Source organism: Dermochelys coriacea, chromosome 3 (genome assembly GCF_009764565.3).
Source record: "Dermochelys coriacea isolate rDerCor1 chromosome 3, rDerCor1.pri.v4, whole genome shotgun sequence".
In the NCBI taxonomy this organism is placed as follows: Eukaryota; Metazoa; Chordata; order Testudines; family Dermochelyidae; genus Dermochelys; species Dermochelys coriacea.
This window is the reverse complement of record NC_050070.1, coordinates 120637965-120658837: the sequence shown is the minus strand read 5'-3', so window position 1 is coordinate 120658837 and position 20873 is coordinate 120637965. Positions and strand designations below refer to the sequence as shown.

Genomic DNA, 20873 nt, shown 5'->3' with positions numbered 1-20873 from the left:
CAAGCTGAGCAGCATTCTGCCTCCACACAGTACATACACACTTGGAAGGAAAGCGAAGGGACAGTGACAGACCTTCTGTGTTACCTATTTGTCTTTCCAGGTCTGCTGCTTCATCTGGTGTTGCACGTGGGAGGACTCCAGGATCACTGAAACTAGTACGCAGCAAGGTCCCCATCACGAAAAAGAACAGAATCCCACCTATTGCAGGAATAGCAGGTGTAATCTTCTCTGACAAATATGGACAGCTACAAGAGAGGGAGAAAAAGAAATAATTGTTATACTACTAATGTCAAATAGTGCGATACATGTTCTCAGAAACTATTAAGTCACTTGCCATTAAAGATCTATCTAGGTTAAGAATTTATATTCTATTAAGTCTTTATTGCTTTGCAGTGGAATGCTACCCATACTTTTAATAAAGCTGAAAGATGGCTTTAAAAAGCCATACCTATCACTATTACCTAGTACTAGTTTAATATAATGAAGATTCAAAGAGCATAACAACCACCGCATTATTAAGTAATATTCCCTCTAATATAAGAAAACACAGGTTTTGTTGCAGACTATTAGTTCTTATACTGTCTCTTAGCATAAACTGTTTTACAGTTTGATGACAACCAGCTGCGAGGACAAAACTGAGAAAATTTTACACAAAATAATGGAAAATTTTTTAAAAGTGAGGAGGTAACACATGGTAAGAAATTCAATGAATTCTGTAAAATGAATTATACTCCACTGCTAGAGGAAATGCACAAGGATGTACATAAATGGCACATGCTTCTTTTATCCCCCTGGGGAGATAGTGTTATGAAAATAGAATGTGGTGCCTCAAACTTTTGTTTCTCTCTCATTCCATTCTTTGTAATTTATTCTGTAAGTTTATTTGCTTTAAAAATAAAAGGAGTGCAATAATAGTGCAACACATATGGAAATGAACAACCAAGGTGGTCCACAGCAATGACAGCCCTTTTTCAGAACAGCAGAGTGTTTATTGTTACCAGATTTAAAAAATTATTACTGGGCTGCAAGGCTATAAAGCACACAGAATTTTTTTTTAAATTATTCCACTCAGAAAAATCATCATAGATGGAAGCACTGGAACCTAATTTAACTCACAATCATGGCTGTAAGTGAAAAGAGAGAAACCATTATCAGTTGTACTTAGACACTGTACAGTATAAAACTCTGGCTAATCTCAGACCACCACTAGGTATTGCTGGATCATGCTGGTATATGCATGGATTTATATAATCCAAGCAGTCTGTGTTATAGAACAGGGAAAGTCAAAATCCCAGCCCATTTGATGTATTTATATTCACAACCTAAGTTTTAGTTTCAACCAACAACAAACTGAAAAGTAAATTTCTAGCCCAGGTCCTGGTTGAGAATATAACCTTCCAGATGTGAACCAAGTGTAACCAACATTGCCTTCCCTAGTCTAGATGATCGGAAACAATGACTAAGAGTAGGTCTGCAATGCAAATCGGGATATGCAGTGTAAGCATACCAGAACTAGCTTTGATGAGCTAGCTTGCTAAAAATAGCAGAGTAGCCACAGTGTCATGGGCTTTCCAGCTAGCTTGATCAAAGTTAACTTGGATATGCCTACATGTGCTGCAACAGACCCCCAATTAACCTCACTGGGATACTAACTGCCAGGCTAAACAATAACATTAAATATTTCCATGGCTGATAATTTTAGCAGAGGGAATGGGGAAACAGTAGAAATAATAATTAAAAGTTAAGTTTCTGTAATAAAAACCATATTTGACCCTGTGCAAAGCTCCTATTGACACTGGTGAGAGTTCAGCTGTAGATGGACAACAATATATAGTCCTACATTTTTACTCTAGCCCATGGCACATAATTCTATTAACAATGGAATATGGCCCCTTGAAACACAGAATTGGACACTACTGTTATAGTAGCATGTTGGGGAAGAAAAGTTAAAGTACAGAAAAAAAAATGTACTTGGTTGAAAGAATAGTCCTAAAAGATCTAATACAATTTAAATAACTGCAGATATATTTCACAAAGTTTAAGAAATCAGTTCTTAACTTGTTTAATACATCAGAAAAGCCAGTCAAAACCAAAAACCTACAAGAATCTTTTATACAAATCTGAAACTATTATAGTGGTCAATGTATCTCTTGTGCATGCAGAACTATTAAAAATCAACCCACTGCATTGGACTCTGAAGCAACAGTGCAAGTCGGCTCTAAGGATACATTTTGAAGTGACAGGTTTCAAAGTAGCAGCCGTGTTAGTCTGTATTCGCAAAAAGAAAAGGAGTACTTGTGGCACCTTAGAGACTAACAAATTTATTAGAGCATAAGCTTTCGTGAGCTACAGCTCACTTCATCGGATGCATCCGATGAAGTGAGCTGTAGCTCACGAAAGCTTATACTCTAATAAATTTGTTAGTCTCTAAGGTGCCACAAGTACTCCTTTTATTTTGAAGTGAATTATTGGGAACATAAGACCTTAGTAATACAATAATAATCAATATTAAATAAAGCACCAGACATTATTTTTGATTGCATTATTCATATTAGACTCCAAAGAAATGAGAACTACAAGTCTGTGGATCACATAAGTGCTGGAAGGTAACTTGAGATATACCTGTGGAACTGTAATAAGCTATAAAAATTTAGGGCAAATGCCAAAGCAGCACTGCTGACAATGTTTAGATACATTCTTCATCTAGAATCACCATTCATTCTAGGAATGATATTGTAAGCATCCATTTTTAATGGTCACTATAACCATAAAATATGTAATCATTTGCTATGTGCTAAGATTAGCATTCCACGATATTGATGAAAAAAATCCAACTTCCCACATCAAAAGATTAAAAGACCAAGGAGACAATACACTGTACGACAAATGAGAAAATTAACAAAAATATTAAAATCTCATCATAAATATCTAGCTGAAACACAACCAAACTCTGAAGAAAATCAGACCCATCAAAATTTGAAGATATTGTTTCACTCCTTACAAGAGAAAGGGCTTGTCTAAACTTAAAACTAAGTCTGTCAAATGATTAAAAATTTAGAATTTTACCCATTTACCCCCATACTGAGCCCAACAACATGTCTGACTACAGCATATCTTCCAGGAAGCCCAAGTAATTCCTCAAAATTACTGTAAATGAATTTTCATGTTTTTCCCCAGACAGAACTTGGTGGAGTCAGTTTCACTTCCTGTCTCATTTTGTAGCTGTGCCAGATAGGACAACTCCCTGCAATATGTCTGGGAGACCATATCATATTAAGGGCATGAATGGTTTATACATCACTGCAGGCCAGGGATTGTGTGTACTCCACAGGGTTAACACAGCAGCTCCAGGAAGTGAAAATAGTAAGGGATGAGTTAGGCAAATTATTCAGGTTATAACATATCCACAGAGGACCAACTCCTAGGAAAGCTCACATATTCTGGTTCAAACTGGATTCTCCAGAGACCAGAAAAACAGACCAAGCTTAAACTTACTTAAGGATTTTGTTCTGATTCCTGAAGACTAAAAACTGATACCAACTTGTAACCACAAGGAAAACACAATTGTGGGTTTGAATGACTGACACCATCACTTGAGGGTGACGACTGGTAAGCTTTTTAGCATGCATGCAGATTCTTTTATTGTTTTTATATGCTTTCTCTGAAATGTTCTCACCTTCAGAACAAATGTGTTTTTCCTTAGAAGGAGCTGTTTGGTAACTTGTAACTGCTAGCAATACATTGTTCATAGCCCTTGAAAAGCCAAGCACAGGCAGTACTTTTTAGGCAAACTGGCTTGCTGGGGACAGTCTGCACAGGGTGGATCAATGAGCTTGCAGCCTCAAAACCCCCCAGTCATAAAGGAGTGAGACACTGATCTCCACCCAAGAGAGGTGACAGCTGGAAGCCAGAAACATTCAAGTGGGTGCCTTTGTAGGATCACAGAGGGGAAAAATACAGAGGCATTTACCTTGAAATTGTGACACTAGCATGATGATAATCACAGATTGCACACTGCTTTAGAGGAAGCGCTCTTATGTATACTCTGCCCTAGGTTTTGTAAGAGGGTGTTGTTCTCCGCTAACAGAACTGGCAAAGCTGACACTGAAGAAAAAGCAGGCAGACACACGCACAGAGAGGAAGAAAATAAAAGACCCAAGTTTGTCTAGTATGATTATTCACAGCCTGCCCAGGTGACAGTTTTAAACAGCAAAAGGATCAGGAAAAAAATCCCCACACAAACAAACACTTTGTACTTGTAAGGAATTTTTAAAAGCCCTTCTAGGACATACAATTTCAATGAGGTTTCGTAAAAAAATTATATATTTGAAATTAATCAATTTTTTAAAATTCAAAACTGATAATGACCCTTTAAATGCATTTGTTCTGCTATATAAAGCTCAACATACATTAAAAACAGTTTAGTTGTTTTTAGAACTCGTCAAATATTACCAAACATTTCCACAGTCGTTCAAATTTTTGAATCCACTTGTTTTAGCTTCACTTGCATTCCATGGTGTCAGAGTAGCAGCCGTGTTAGTCTGTATTCGCAAAAAGAAAAGGAGTACCGGTGGCACCTTAGAGACTAACAAATTTATTAGAGCATAAGCTTTCGTGAGCTACAGCTCACTTCATCGGATGCATCCGATGAAGTGAGCTGTAGCTCACGAAAGCTTATGCTCTAATAAATTTGTTAGTCTCTAAGGTGCCACCGGTACTCCTTTTCTTATTCCATGGTGTGTTCACTTTCCTCAGGCATTTTGGCTAGAGCTGTACTAGTAAGTGATTTTTTATATTTTTGGGTAGTTGTGGGGAAAAAATTGGTTTCCAGTCAACCTGAAACCAAGATTTTTTTGGAATGTTCAGTGAATTAAAAAGTCAGAAAAGTTTCATCTTGGGTCAAACTTGTTTAATTCAACCTAGAATTCACAATTTTGGGCATTTTAACCAATTTTTAAAATAAAAGCAAAGGGAATTTGCATATGAGGGGCTTGATCACAAAACAGGAAAGAAAGAGGTGTTGGCAGTATGCACTCCCCCCTCCCACACTCAATAGCCCAGTGATTAGGGCTTTCACCTGGGTCATGGGAGGGAGACCAAGGTTTGAATCCTCCACTCTTGATTTGACCCCAGGTCTCCCAGCTCCCAGGTGAGTGCCCTAACCACTGGGCAATTGGATAATGGGTACAACCACCATTACTATTTTGTGAATGATGCTTAAGTCCCCTTATCAACGTAGTCTGAAAAATTACAATGTTTAGTTTGAAAATGTCGAAATGGCTCATTTCAACATTTCCAACAAAATTTTTTTTTGACCTAAACAATTCGACTAAATCAACATGGATTCACTAAATGTTTCAGACAATCGAAATCCACATTTTTGGTGAAAAAGTTTCAGCCAAAAAATTTCACCCAGCTCCAATTCTGGCAAATGTGTTTCTTTGCAGGTATAAGTTTGTGTTCACAGGCACATATTTTTTTAAGTAAATATTGGAGAATATTCCCTGAAAGCAAATTTTGAGCTTTTAAAAAAAATATTCCCAACAGAATGGCAGTGGCAGTTCTTCCTAAAAAAAATAAAAATAAAAAGTCATTTATGTCATGACACTGACAGCGTGGGAACCCAATGAAAGACAAAACTCCATCCTATAGTGGCACTAGTATAGGAAGCATTAAAAAAATTTAAATTCATTTCCCTATAACACCTATTCGATGGCCTATGGGAAGCGAGCTGGTGGCCTCAGCCCATCTCCAGACATCACAAAACAACTGTCACTAGTTGGAAGCTTGGTGACAGAGAGAAGAAAGATTAATGGACCATACTTGGAAGTATCATTGACAGACTCCTCTCAACACTATTACAGTTACATTAGCGGTCTTCAGTTTCAGAGATTGCACCATAGCTTGAATCTGTATCTCCTCAAACAAAAGAGGAGCATAAGGAGAAGGTCAGGAGCATTTACAGGAGAAGCTGACTGGCAAAGTAAAGTACACCAATACAAAAAAAATTCGCTTACACCAAAAGTCATACCATATTCAGGTTGCTTCCAGTCCCAAGAGACCACCCCAGATCTTGCACCATAGACAACACATGTAGTCAATCCTGTAATAAACTATCTAAAGGTTATTAATTAGGAAAAAGGAATAAAAGTTATTTAAAGGATAAAGCAAGCAAACATACACACAAATGAGTTACCATATAGATCCTAGAAGTGACAGAGTTGTAGTGATCTGTCAATTCAAAGCGTCTTTCAGGGTGGACCCGGGAGGTAACCCCTGGGGATCTCTGGATTCTGTTTCTCTGGCTCAGAGTGTTCAAGCAGCAAAGAGAAAATAGTTGATGTAAAGATTTTCCATTACCCACCACTCAAAGCGATGGGATGAGGCCTTCTCCACATACTTTTCCATGGGTGAATGGGACAATTAACACACAGTTTGTCTTTTAATGACTCACTTAAATGTTGACAGTCCTCCTGGATGAACTGGGGGGATGATTTCCTGCCTGGGTTCACAAGCTCAGAGCAAACATTTTCAAGGTTATAAAGCAAAATGTACATATTTTCTTACAGCATGGAATAGACATTATAACTGAAATTACACGCATTTCATAGAGTCTAAACGCTAAATACCTTCTTAGAAGACTAATACCTATTCTGAGCAAAACTAACAGAGCTGAACTAGTCTGGCCTCCAGCGATAAGTTTGTCAGTTCTTAGCTAATGCCTGCAGACTTGGCCAGAGCTGGCATCTGGTCTGCCAGGATCACAGGCACAATGTAATATTTGTATGTTCAATTAGCACTACAAAATTTCCAACAGCCTCCAAAAGTTCATGGTCAAAGCATATTTGAGCATAGCACATTAATGTGGCTGTCCATTAGAGTGCTCTTTCAAGGCCTCCATCAACTGTACAGCATCACGTTGACCTCTTGTAATGGCTCTTGTGCCTGGCAAGGTCCATAGACAGCTACTCCACTTCTGCCCTGGCAGCATCTTTGCCTCACAAATACCATTCAGACAACAAGCAGCTATATCTATTGGGATATTTTTCTCACTGAGATCCAGTCTAGTAAGTAAACACCACCAGAGTCCCTTCAAGCAATGAAAGCACATTCAATTGTCATTCTGCACCTGATGAGTCAATAGTTGAATCTTTCCTTGGTGTGTCAAGATGGCCAGCATACAGGTTTATAAACCAGAAGAGCAAGGCGTAGGCTGGGGCCCCCAGAATCACTGTTGGTATTTCAATCTCGCCAATGGTTATCAGCTGGTCGGGAAACAATGTCCCTGATTGCAGCTTTCTGAAGAGTCCTGTGTTCTTAAAGATGCAAATGTCATGCACCTTCCCTGAGCAGCCCATACTCATGTCCGTGAAGTGACCTGGGTGATCCACTAATGTTTGCATAACCATAGAAAAACCATAGTTTGCATAACCATTAATGTACTCTGTGGCAAGGTAGCCCAGTGCCAAAATAGGGATATGCGTGCAGTCTATTGCTCCACCATAGTTCAGAAACCCCACTGCTGCAGACCTATCCACTTCATCCTTCACATTGCCAACAGTTACAGTTCTGCATAGCAGGAGATTATTAATGGCCCTACAGATCTGTAGGACAACAGCCCCTACTGCGGATTTTCCAACTACAAAATGATTTCCCACTGAACAGTACCAGTTCTGCATTGCACGTTTCCACTATGACTGCCACTCAATTCTCCACTATTGATGCAGCTCTTATTCTGGTGTCCCTGTTCTGGTGCAAAGTTCAACACCTAGATCCAGGAACGTGGCCTGTGGCATCGAAAGTTTAGCAAGCCATTGATTATTGTCCCAAACCTGCACTACAATACAATCAAACCAGTCAATGCTCATTTCTCAGGCCAGTAGCAGGGCTCCACTGTCTACAGCTGCTCAGTGACCAGCACCACTTGCATTAGTTTTCATTATGTCCCTCAACAAACCCTCCTTGACGATATCTTCATGTCCCCTATGTTATGGTTCTTCCTTAGGGTCTTCAAATGCCAGAGGATTGTGAGTCCTTTATTTGCAGAGCTCTGTAGGCACCATGTTTCTGTCAGCAATGGTGCACAGTGAAAAGTTCCACACAGGTTTGTGGGATTTTAAAAAGCAGGAAAAAAATGTGGGGATTTGTTTCACATCAAGAGATGGAGAAAGTTCTATGATGGGAACTTGACCACTTGCCCCTAGTCATCCCTACATGACTCACTTCTATCCCAAAATGCATTGTGAAAGTTTCCCAAAAGGTATTGTGCCATGCAGTGGAACATGGCACACTGGGATACCTATCCCTGGTGCATCTCACTTACATTGACATGCACTCCTGGTGAGTATCACACCACCAGCGCAAACAACCACGTATGCATGCACGAGTGATATACTAACTGTGGCAGCTGTAAACCAACGTAACTTGTGTTAACCAAAGTTTGTAGTGCAGAAGATAAGCTAGACATCCAATCAGCCTCTCATCTAAACACACTGGCCAGCCTCCCCACCCCATCCAGGAGTGATGTGTACCTTAACTATTCATTTTCTGGATTTCAGAAGTTCAAATCTGTGTTACCTTCAGTTCCCTCACTCCAGATCCCAGTTCTCATGAGAGGGGGGCTCAGACACTCCAAGAGGAGCAGGGTCCCCTAGACCCCAGTGCGCACACTGCAGGAAGGGAGAGGGGTTCAGAATCCTGCAGAAGGACAGGGCTCCCCCAGATGCCAGCACACATACAGAAGGGGAGAATTCAGGGCTGAGAACCCCTCCCCCTCAAATTCCCAACTTCCTCCGCTACCACCCATCTTCTCCCCTCCCACTCCGCCTTTTACCTCCCCATAATACCCCTATGCCTCACTGCAGACCCAAGTCTCTTTTCCTGTTACTACCTACTCTTGCATTTCTAAATAAACCCTTTTCTCCCAGCGAGCATTTGCTTGTGCAGTTTATTTATTTTCAACAAATGTTTTTCTACATTTTCATATATATTGTATTCTGTGTTGTAACTGAAATTAAAATGTATATTTATTACAAATATTTGCTCTGTAAAAATGATAAACAAAAGAAACAGTATTTTTCAATTCACCTCATTCAAGTACTGTAGTGCAATCTCTTTGTCATGAAAGTGCAATTTACAAATGTCGATTTTTTTTTGTTACATAACTGCACTCAAAAACAAAACAAAGTCCACTCAGTCCTACTTCTTATTCAGCCAATGGCTAAGACAAACAAGTTTGTTTACATTTACAAGAGATAATGCTGCCCTCTTATTTATGTCACCTGAAAGTGAGAACAGGCATTTGCATGGCACTTTTGTAGCTGGCATTGCAAGGATTTATGTGCTAGATATGCTAAACATTCGTATGCCCCTTCATGCTTCCACCACCATTCCAGAGGACATGCTTCCATACTGATGATGCTCGTTAAAAAAAAATGCATTAATTAAATTTGTGATTGAACTCCTTGGGGAAGAACTCTGTGTTCCCTGCTCCGTTTAACCCACATTCTGCTATATATTTCATGTTATAGCAGTCTCGGATGATGACCCAGCACATGCTGTTCATTTTAAGAACACTTTCACTGCAGATTTCACAAAACACAAAGAAGGTACCAATGTGAAATTTCTAAAAGATAGCTACAGCACTCAACCCAAGGTTTAAGAATCTGAAGTGCCATCCAAAATCTGAGAGGGACGAGGTGTGGAGCATGCTTTCAGAAGTCTTAAAAGAGCAACACTCAGATGCAGAAACTACAGAACCCGAACCACCAAAAAAGAAAATCAACCTTCTTCTGGTGGCATCTGACTCAAATCATCATAGAACTAGAAGGGACCCCATAGGTCATCTAGTCCAGTTCCCTGCACTCATGGCAGGACTATGCATTATCTACACCATCCCTGACAGGTGTTTGTCCAACCTGCTCTTAAAAATCCCCAATGATGGAGATTCCACAACCTCCCTAGGCAATTTATTCCAGTGCTTAACCACTCTGACAGTTAGAAGTTTTTCCTAATGTCCAACCTAAACCGCCCTTGCTGCAATTTAAGCCCATAATTGTAGTCCTATACTCAGAGGTTAAGAACAACAATTTTTCTCCCTCCTCCTTGTAACAACCTTTTATGTACTTGAAAACTGTTATGTCCCACCTCAGTCTCCTCTTCTCCAGACTCAACAAACCCCATTTTTTTCAATCTTCCCTCATAGATCATGTTTTTTAGACCTTTAATCATTTTTGTTGCTCTTCTCTGGACTTTCTCCAATTTGTCCACATCTTTCCCGAAATGTGGTGCCCAGTTGAGGCCTAATCTCCTTTCTTGTTTACAGTACTCCTGCTAATACATCCTAGAATGATGTTTGCTTTTTTGCAACAGCGTTACACTGTTGATTCAATGAAAATGAACATGTGTTGGTTTGCACTGCTTTGGATTATTATCGAGGAGAACCAGTCATCATCTTGGATGCAAACTTGTTTGACTGATTAGCTGAACAAGAAGTAGGACTAAGTGGACTTGCAGGCTCTAAAATTTAACATTGTTTTATTTTTGAATGAAGTTTTTTTTGGTACACAAGTCTACATTTGTAAGTTCAACTTCCATGACAGAGATTTCACTACAATACTTGCATTAGGTGAACTGAAAAATACTATTTCTTTTGTTTTTTTACAGTGCAAATACTTGTAACCAAAAATATAAAATGAGCATTGTATACATTGTATTCTGTGTTGTAACTGAAATCAATATATTTGAAAATGTAGAAATATTTAAATAAATGGTATTCTATTGTTTAACTGTGCGATTAATCACGATTTATTTTTTAATTATGCAATTAATCGAGATTCATTTTTTTTAAATCAACTTGACAGGCCTAATCTTTATCTGTGAGGGGAATAATAGCTGCTAGAATGTGTCAACTTTAGGAAGAGCTCCCCCCCGCCCCGTGTTTCTCCCTGAAGGATGTTCCCCTCGGGAACCCCTGCATCAAACAGCCCTAAATCTGGAGCACTGACCATCCCTTGTGCCCCTGTGACAAACTACAAATTTCAAGGCAATCTGATCAACCATATGGACTTTAGAGTACTTAGAACAGTTGAGCTCTAGATAGAAAGCTGGCGTTAACCCTAACTATAGTGTAACTTTTACTGTGCTAAAATTATAATTGTAGCATTATTGCATGGTCACACTACACGGCACAATTGAGGTTTCTGTGATGCCTTAACAACGCATACCATTCCCTAACATGTTAGGATTTCTTTTAAGTTTAACCTTAACTCTGAATTTTTGGAGTTTGTAATGTCTGATTTTGGGAAATACTCAACCTTAACCCCAGTTTAATATAATTTTTATCTGGGAACTGACATATACTATTCTGTACAAGAATGTCCTACCACTATTCAATATTTTTAAAAAGTCATTACACAAAAGGAACATAGGGGACTGCTAAATGAACCCTTGGACCATATAGAAGGAAAAAATATTCCTTAAATGCAAAAATTTAAGGAAGCAGATTTCTTAAATCCAGTAGTGTAGGTCATTAAACAAACATTTTGAGGAGCAAGGTTCAAATCTATTTAAATAGCTTGATGACTAGCTTTCAAGAATGTGTGAAAACTTGGCAGAGACTGAGACAAACAGCAATTACCAAAAACCAAGAGAGACAGCAGGGCCTCTCTCTATCAGACCACCCAGCATACAACAAACCCCATAATAAGAATGGCTAAATTCAGCTGTTATGAAAATCCACTGAAGTCAAAGTTACAGAAAAGATGGATTTGGACCTAGGAATTCAAAAGAATGTTAGGCAGCAATGTTGAACATAACAGCAAGATAACACCACATTCCTCCATAACAATTCAACTATGATCATGCATATTCTCTGAGGTTCGCTGTAAAGATATGCTACAATCAACAGCATGGTATGACTCTCCTCTCTTCTATTGTTACATGAATTAACTCTAATGATCAAATGACAAAGCTGAAAGTAGTGGATAGATATGATAAATAATGCAAAATCTGAAAAATAGCTGCTGTTATTACAGCTTCAAAACTAGCAAGCACATTTTATAATTTTTAAATCAAAGGAGAATTTTTAAAACATCGATATATAAAATCACCTATTTTAGAAGATAAATGGGAATTTTTTTCATTCATTTTATATCAGGAACCTCGGTCCTACCAAATCATCAGCTTCTTTAGAAAATCCAAACAGATATGGAATATCCTTGACAAACAAAAGGCTTTCAAAATTACTCCCTTACAAACAGCAAGACAATCATAAAGGCTTTTCAAGTTCAAGTCCTGTTTAGGGACTAATTTCTGCGCATTTTGAAATTATAAATACATTCATTCTTTTTCTTTCCGTATTGTACAAATAAAGCTGTTTTCACACTATTAACTGATTAACAAATTTCTCTCACACAGACAGACACAGACACTTTGTACTGTTTCAAATAGTTCACACAGAAGGTTAAGATGAAGTCCTAACTGTAGACACAAAATAGCACTACTTAGGTAATCCTAAGTAGTTATAAACACAATAAAACTGAGAAGACAAAAAATCCCACAATTTGAGGAAATACTGAATGCCCCTAGCTCTATCCCCTGATCAGTTTTTATTTTTATAAATAAGAATTTCCAAGCCGAATTCTCCATTGCTTGCACCTTATGAAGTTTTATATCTAAGCAAAGTGCACAGTCTTGTGCAGAAAGTCTTCCTTCTGATTTGGTAGTGTTTTGTACCCACGCTACAGAGACATCAGTAACTTCACAGGATACAAGTGCACAATCAGGCCCTACAACAGGCCCTCTTGTTGGTAAGGGAGAGGCTCACAAGAGGATCTTCTTCTAACAAAGCGCCCTGTGGAATGAAATGATTGGTGAACCAGAGGGATTACTACAGAGTGAAGAGTTCTACCAGAGGGGCTCAGTAACCCTACTCCCAATTATTTTCTAGGCCACTGATTTCCATGACATTTTGTTTTCTGGAATTTTGCACATCAAAAGTCTATTACCTAAAACTTTCAAAACAACCTTTACTCAAAAATCCTGGGAAAACAACACTAACAGGGCCCATTACAATATAAATTTATGTGCTTGAAGCCCCACTGAAATAAATGATATTTTGCACACAATCTGTACTAGGTTTCAGAGTAGCAGCCGTGTTAGTCTGTATTCGCAAAAAGAAAAGGAGTACTTGTGGCACCTTAAAGACTAACAAATTTATTTGAGCATGAGCTTTCGTGAGCTACAGCTCACTTCATCGGATGCATTCAGTGCTAGGTATACTACTACACGCATGAGATGCAACAAACATATTAAACTTTGTCTTTTGAAGAGCTAAGCTTTGAATCTAAATCACTTTGTGCATCTGCTTCAATTAAAAAAAGAATTGAAGGATCTCATCCACACAGTACTTTAGTAGCCTATAACTTTTTATTGTTAAAAATTAAGCACTAAGGGCTGTATACTCTTTCTCAACTGCGAAGCAGAGAGGAGCAAAGAAGAATAAAATGGGTCTTTACTCCCTTCCTCCTAAAAGGAGCAGAATAAAAACAGTGGCAACTCAGTCACATGCTCCCCTTTCCCCAGAGACTTAGAAAGCATGTGCTGCAACTTCATACGGTTAGGCTCCACAGGTGTTGAGAAAGTTATGCCAAAGCTGAATACCAGCCACACTCAAGCCATGTTTTAATTGCCTCCTAGACACACTACTGCAACTTCTCTATGTAGGGCCTAGCATAATCACCACAAGTAAAAGGTTGCCTCTGGTGAAGTATGTTGCAGGCTGCCTCATTAATAACTGAATGAATCATGCTATAGTACTGCCAGCCCTAAATATTAAATAATGAGATAGGCTTAAACATGAAATTAAAAAAAAAATAATTGTGTCTTTAGACATCATCTAGGTTTTGAACCTTGTCTACATTTAAAAGCTTTACAGGTATAACTATATTGGTTAGTGGTGTATTTTAGGTGAATTTGTGTTTTGGTTTTTAAAAACCAAAGTAGCTCTATCACCTTTTTCTTTTAAATTAAAGCTTAGGTTCTGATGTCTGTCACAAGACTCCAGGAGCTGAGGTTTTTAAGCAAACACCAAATACTGCAAGATGCACAACACTAGAAGAGTTGACAACAGTGCAAAAATGAACTCCACTGGCTCCTTGTTCATTTCAGGACTAGTTTCAATGTCTTGATCCTATTTTACAAAGTTCTTATAAGTTTGGGACCTAGATAACTCAGGACTCTCTTGGTTGGCACAGAGCCTGAAGATGACAAATTAACTTAAACACAAAATGGAAGCTAACCTCGGGGAGTTGTGCTGTTGCCTAGGTTCCCCCCAAGCTACATCACCACCAGCTAACACAATTCCAAAAGGTATTACACTGCTTCTTAAGTATTAGGAGTGCTTTTAAATTCCAGGCTAGAGAGCAGAGCATCCTCAGAAGGATCCCCTCTAACCCCCAGAAAAGGAATTCCTTGCCATAGGAGGGCCAGATCAAGTCCCAGCCTAACTTGGCTCATAAAAAATGTTAAACAAAAAACCCAACTCAACTTTTGATAAAGTCTTTCCCCATCTCACTTTTTTCAACCTCTAGTTCCTGGCAGCACGTTCTCCATGAGGTTCCCTGGACTTCGAAATTCACTCCCCACGTTGGTCTATAATTGCCCAAGTGTGCTGACTTATGGGCATGCTGCAAAGTTCATTTCCTTCAGGTTTGGGGAGGGCCAAACTGGCTGGAAAGATTTTAACAGGACTTTTCATTTGAATTTTAATATTTTTGCTGATTGAACAGTGGTATGAATGTGTCTGGACAAAGAAGGAAAGAAAGGAAGAAAGTGCTCCTATTTTAGTTTTGCAATAACTTTTAGCTGTATTTTTTAATTAACATAAGGCCACTGAAAGCTCAGGATAGGAGTTCTCTGTATGCACATTTAAATCCAAATAAGCAAATATTTTTCAAGTTGTGTTAGCAGAGGGAAGTTGACATTTCAGTTAATGGCTTTATCAAGATGTCATCCTCTAATATTCTGATAATACAGCATGAATAGGAATGATCATCTTGAAAAAAGTTGCTGACTGAAATGACAATTGCCCCTACTAACAGACACTTGCTTATTCCAGTAATAATTGTTTGCACTATATACTATCTAAATTGCCCTATTCAAATATAGTCATACTTGCAAGCATTGTCTTGTGGACATAACTATTCTAGATATATCTATTACAGAAATTCAGTATTTATTTCTTTACAATGGAAGAAAAAAGTTAAATCTTGAATGGAAAGTCTCCTTATTAATGGTTAAAAGTTAATATCAAAAAAAAGAAGAAGAAAACAATATGGCATCTATACAACTGTTTAATTTTTGCTCATGAATAGCATGTTCTGCAAACTGATGTAATTTAAGTAACTTCCCAGAGATTTACATAAGAGTGGTCAGTTGAAGTGATCCATGCAGATCAGTTAAATATTTTGCCTGATATTTTACATACAGGACTTGACGGGAAGGAAGAACAAACAAGAAAAAGCAAATAAAAAATGCTTATTCAACCAACTCTTTACACGAACATTGTTTCGGCAAGAAAGAAATTTACATTAAACACTGAGTTCAGTAAAATACTTTAAAAGCTGTTTCATATGCAATTTTGGCTTCTAATATTTCATTATAATTCCCAGCCCTTACACAGTGAAGTTATTACTACAATTTTGTTCAGCGTAAAACACAAAATATGGTGTAAACTGAATCAATATTTTACGTAGTGATGAATAATGGAATATTACAGCGCTCTTTCCTAGAAAGTGTAATTTACTTCTTCAATTTAACAGTTGTCTCTGGTTTTGTCAGCCAGAAAGCGTCACAAGAAGGTGAAACAAAGCAAGTAAAGCCATTATCCTATTTATCTTTATTGTAACTTTAAACACTTTTAAAAAAACATTTTGAATTATGTAATCCATTATTGTATGTAGGGTTCCATTAAAAAAAAAATCACACTAAAAAGACACTTTTCCTGTCACTATTTATATTGACATTTGCCAGCTGATTTTGCAAGAGGAATAATGTGATCTCTTCTACCTCTCAGGCAATCCTGTCACAGAAACCAGTGCAAAACTCTGTTACTGCACTGTTCCCGGAATATTCTCTCTGGAATTACAGCGAGAGGTTCTTGGTATGCGACTTTTCAATATCACTCAGGTTCTGGTGTCCTCCTAATATAAGATGGGGAAATAACTCTCCTAATATGCTCAGACCCATAAATATACTTCAGTTCTTGCCTGAAATTCAGAAGTTTCTTAAAACAGGAAACCGATAACATATGCACCAAACTATAAAGGGAAGTCTCATGTACACATACTCCCACACACTGCTCTATCACCATGGAAGCCAACGTAAACCTGGACCACAAGAACATACCAACCACAACTAGAAAGATTACTATCTGACAAACTCCTACCAAAAGAAGAAAAGGATAGCATTACAGAACGTAAATTATATCATATCTTATCCTATTGCCAGCGACTCCCAAACTTCATGCGATGGAGCATCCCTTAAAATGGATTAGAGGATGTGTATCCTACCCCATCACATTCCCTTATGTGATGCCCCAGCACAACTGCCGCCATCTTTTGGTACATTCTCTTTCTCCTGTTCTTACCTGCCTGTAGCATCTACTCCTTTCCGCCCCCCTCACCCCTCCTACTTCATTTTCTAATTGTTTTTTGCTCTTGTTCTGTGGCTCTCCTTCCCTTATTACCTCTAAATAAGATACAATATGGTGCATGGTTGATGGAGGAAGGAGAGAAGAGAAGGACACACTCTGGTAACTCCAAGTTGACAGACTACATGTGCTCTTGTGGCTGAGATATAGGCACAGGAGCAAAGGAGAGCTGTCAGGGTCATTAGGCTGCAGCATGAAAGAGCGACACTGAAAATGAGTTCTGCCAGTAGCCTACTCAATGAGGTGTCACTGGGAATGGAAATGGACGGCAGGTGTTTTCGAAGGACCCACCTGCTGCATTCTCCAGAGCAACAGGAACACATCTGAATAGGGGAAGAATTTTCCGATCTATGAAACTTCCTGCAACCTCCACTTTTCTCTTCTGCCTGTGCTCTGGTTGGCCAAGTCTGTCCTGCCACATACCTTTTCTTGAAAAGCCTGCCTCCTTCAGGTTTGGGAAACAATGTACTATCTTCACAGACGCAAGCTACAACATACAAAGATTACAAACGTAACATTTTTACTTGAAATGTATCCCAACATGAAGCCCAAGACAGTCAAGATTCAGCTCTCCACTATTAACAGCTTTTCTATACATAAAAATGTCACTACCTGAAAGTGCGATATCCTAGATAGAGCCTTGCAGGGTTAGAAATGTGAGGTTTATCCCACTGGCAAGGCGAAGGCCCAAATTTAGCCAAAATTATAGACAAAAAAATTGTTCATCTTTGGAAGCGATTCACATTTTTCTCTTTCTGAGGCATATACAGTTGACCTCATGGTAACTATGTACCTGGGCTTTGCAGGTAGAAAACCATAAGTTACCTAAATAAAACATTTAACTCTTAGAACATCTCAAAATAAATTTTTATGTAATATATATATTCTGTATTTGTCACATGGTAGTGTGGCGTTATGGTTTTATTAATACTGGTTCAGGTGGATCTGCATAAAATGCACTTGTGGCTTCATCAATCATAGCAAAAATAAAAAGGCCATCCTAAACTTTTACCAAGCTACACCATGTATTCCATGGTTTACACATACACATTTATATGCACACATTTTTTGAGTCATGGGGAGAGGGGAGGGGAGTGTATGAGAGGGGGATGTATGAAAATGGATACATTAACCCAGTCCGGGAGAATAAAGGATTGTATCCACAAAATGGGGTTCAGTATATGCAGCAGCAGCACAGCTTCCCATTTCTCTACCACTATGTCTTAATCCTTACCTAGAGGGAAAGGATTTGAAATATGTAAAAACCTTACTCTGAAATTCAGATGTATTTTTTTCAGTACTCTGCCTTCACTGATAAAACAGAGCAGAGGGTAAGAATGGATGGATTAAATCATGAAAGGACCCCAACAAACAAAACGCAGCTGCATGTCGAATTTTTGGACTACCACACCTGACATTGTGAACTTAAAGATTATGTACACCAATTCCCTACAAGAGTAATTATATTGCCCTCTGACATATTACAACAAAGATTCATTTTGTGTATCCATTACATAATGCTGTGTGACAGTTTCTGACTAGCATTTAGAAGATCAAAACATTGAAGGGTTCACTGGCACTAAAAGCCCACCAATTGATTCAGAATTTAATTCAGAATAGTTGGCTAATCAAAATCCAAAAGCAGTACCAAATATGTAATTGAACTTTTTTGATAAAGTGAATAATGAGAAGTTACACTTGGTGTTCTGATGAAGTTATCTTTAAAGTAGTGAACTAAATTATCGTCATTCGGTTGCTGTGATTGTTTCCATTTTCCTCATGTTAGACTTTGTTTTGTGACAGTCACTTCCACTCTATCTTTATGGTCAATGCTATTTTGTAACCACCAGGCAGAAGGATCTAACAAGATTTGGCTGGCAGGACAAAAAAAAATAAAAAAATGAAGACATCAGAATATCTAGACAGAAGGCATGGCATGGCCCTCAATTGTATTCTATAATCTTGATACAGATTCAACATTTCACATTTTGTATATTAAGTAGCTCTTAATCCTTTATCCCTGAAGTCCAAAAATTGCCTACACATTGCATTTTATTCTGTGTTGTGAATAAGGTTCCACCCCACCCCCACGAGTTAAATAGTTTACTATCAATATCTTGTTTAATATTGAAGAATCTGTGGGGAAAAAAATTAACTGTGGCCAGGGTTGTAGAAGGGGCAGCTGGCAAGTTTATGTATTTAGAAAACAAAAAACCACACAGAAATAACAAGGTAGATGGCAATCATTACAATACAAACAAAGTTGTCAGGGTATTGTTGCATTCCTTTCCCCAATCCTTCAACTGTTTGCCTGACCTCCCCATCCAACTTCCTGTGCATGCACAAAAGGTTGCTGGCATGCAAGGACATCAGGCCTTTTGTTAGTGTCTAAAACCTGAGATGTGGGTTCTCGGCAACTATTGGAATCAGGCCCCTTAGACTAACTTTTAAGTTATACTGTCACTTGGCAGCCATTACATTTATGCAATAAATTACCTAGTGCAATAGGGTTCTGGTCCATGATGAGAATCCCTAAAATGCTACAATAATATTGAAACATTTATATTGGAGTCCAGAGTTTTTAATCCACAACCTCATAATATAAACAACTGTTAAGCAAGAACATGCACCAAAATCTATTCAGGGTTTAAAAAAAAAAAAAATCAAAAGATTTTACAAGTTCATCTTCCCTCCAAATACCAACCAACCACCCACTACTACAACCACTCCAGTAGTTTAATCCCACAAATTCTCAAAATGTCTATAACCTAGCTGGAATATTACAGAAACACAAGATAGTGGTCACTATTACATGGCACTTGCAACTGAAAAAATTGTACTCCCTCTACTGGCTCTGAAGCAAGTTTGCTAATGAACACCACTCTAATTTGTGATGTCATCCCCAATGTTGGCACACAAAGGAGGAAATGAACAGAAAAGCCACGTCAACTGAAGCTCTATAAAAACAGAAATAAAGATGGTCAGTGTTTAAACAGAGGCAATATTGACAGAAAAGAAAGTTATTTTCAGGAGAGTGTAAGAGTGACCCATGAACAATGGCAAGTAAAATAAATACTTTAAGATGCAACTTGATACTGTTTTTATAAGTATAGATAAAAACTTAAGGGCTCAGTTCTTTTCTCTAACAGTCTGCCTACATTGTCATTTATCTTGAAAAAATCAGGAACTGCACTTTCTGACTTGACAAGAATCCCCTAGGTACCCATCAGGTATGGCAGAGCAAGACTAAAGCATGACGTCTATAAAAAACACAAAACTGATAAAGTTGAACTTACTACCTGGAGCAAAACTGTAGATAGAAGGATGAGAAGTACCACCCTTACTGGAGACAGCACAACATAAATAAAACACAAATACAGCATCAAGCAACAGAGAAACACATCCATCTTTATTGGGGGGGGGGGAGGGAGGAGAGAGAAAGAAAATGTCTCCATCGGTTGGTAGGAAATTAGCTATCAGAATATGACTGGTATGGGAATTTGTTCTAACAGGAAAAAATATATAGAAAAGTATTCCTTAAAAAGTAATGGCTAGTGTACTGTCCTGTACAATCTGCATTAGTGGTCATTTACATTTTGTACCTGACCATTTGGTTAACTACTACTACATTATGTTCCAAACCTAGAGATAGTCAACCTACTGTAGTCTGCACTTATGCCTTGTATCTGAGCCAACTCTCCTTAGTGGCTCCGAAGTTGTGCCAACATGCCCACTTCCTCAGCCTTCCTATGGTTAGGAAAGAGTCCCTTGCGAGCTTTGAAGAGGGTTATTGCACAAACCTCTGACTTCTAAACTGTTACTATAACACACAATATTTAATTCCACTTTCTGACTGCTTTGATGAACAGCGAACTTTAGTTTTGACTCAAGTCCTTCCATTGTATATGTGAAATGGTTTATTTCATAGCTTCATGTGAGTAAATTCCAGAAAGGCATACTGGGAGGATCTCTTCAGAAAGATTAAAAAAAAAAAAAAAAAAAAGATTCCAAGGTCAGAAGGGATCACTATGATCTTGTCTGAACTTCTGTATAACACAGGCCACACAAATCTCCCAAAATAATTCCATTTGAAATAGAGCATATCTTTTAAAAATAATCAAAACCTGATTTTCAAATAGTCAGCAGATGGCGAACCCACCAT

At 38.2% G+C, this 20873-nt stretch overlaps 1 protein-coding gene across 10 annotated transcripts in view; it reads right to left on the bottom strand.

Annotated features, from left to right (window-relative positions):
- The window catches only part of ZDHHC14 (zinc finger DHHC-type palmitoyltransferase 14), a 163929-nt gene that overhangs the window by 82254 nt on the left and 60802 nt on the right, over positions 1-20873 (bottom strand). For 6 of the 10 annotated variants that reach the window (XM_038395564.2, XM_038395567.2, XM_043512235.1 and 3 more), the window contains exon 2: positions 73-245. In XM_038395564.2, the coding sequence (XP_038251492.1) occupies positions 73-245 (173 nt within the window). The remainder of the gene's footprint in view (positions 1-72; positions 246-20873) is intronic. The other 4 variants (XM_038395566.2, XM_038395568.2, XM_043512238.1 and 1 more) reach the window with 1 other exon arrangement.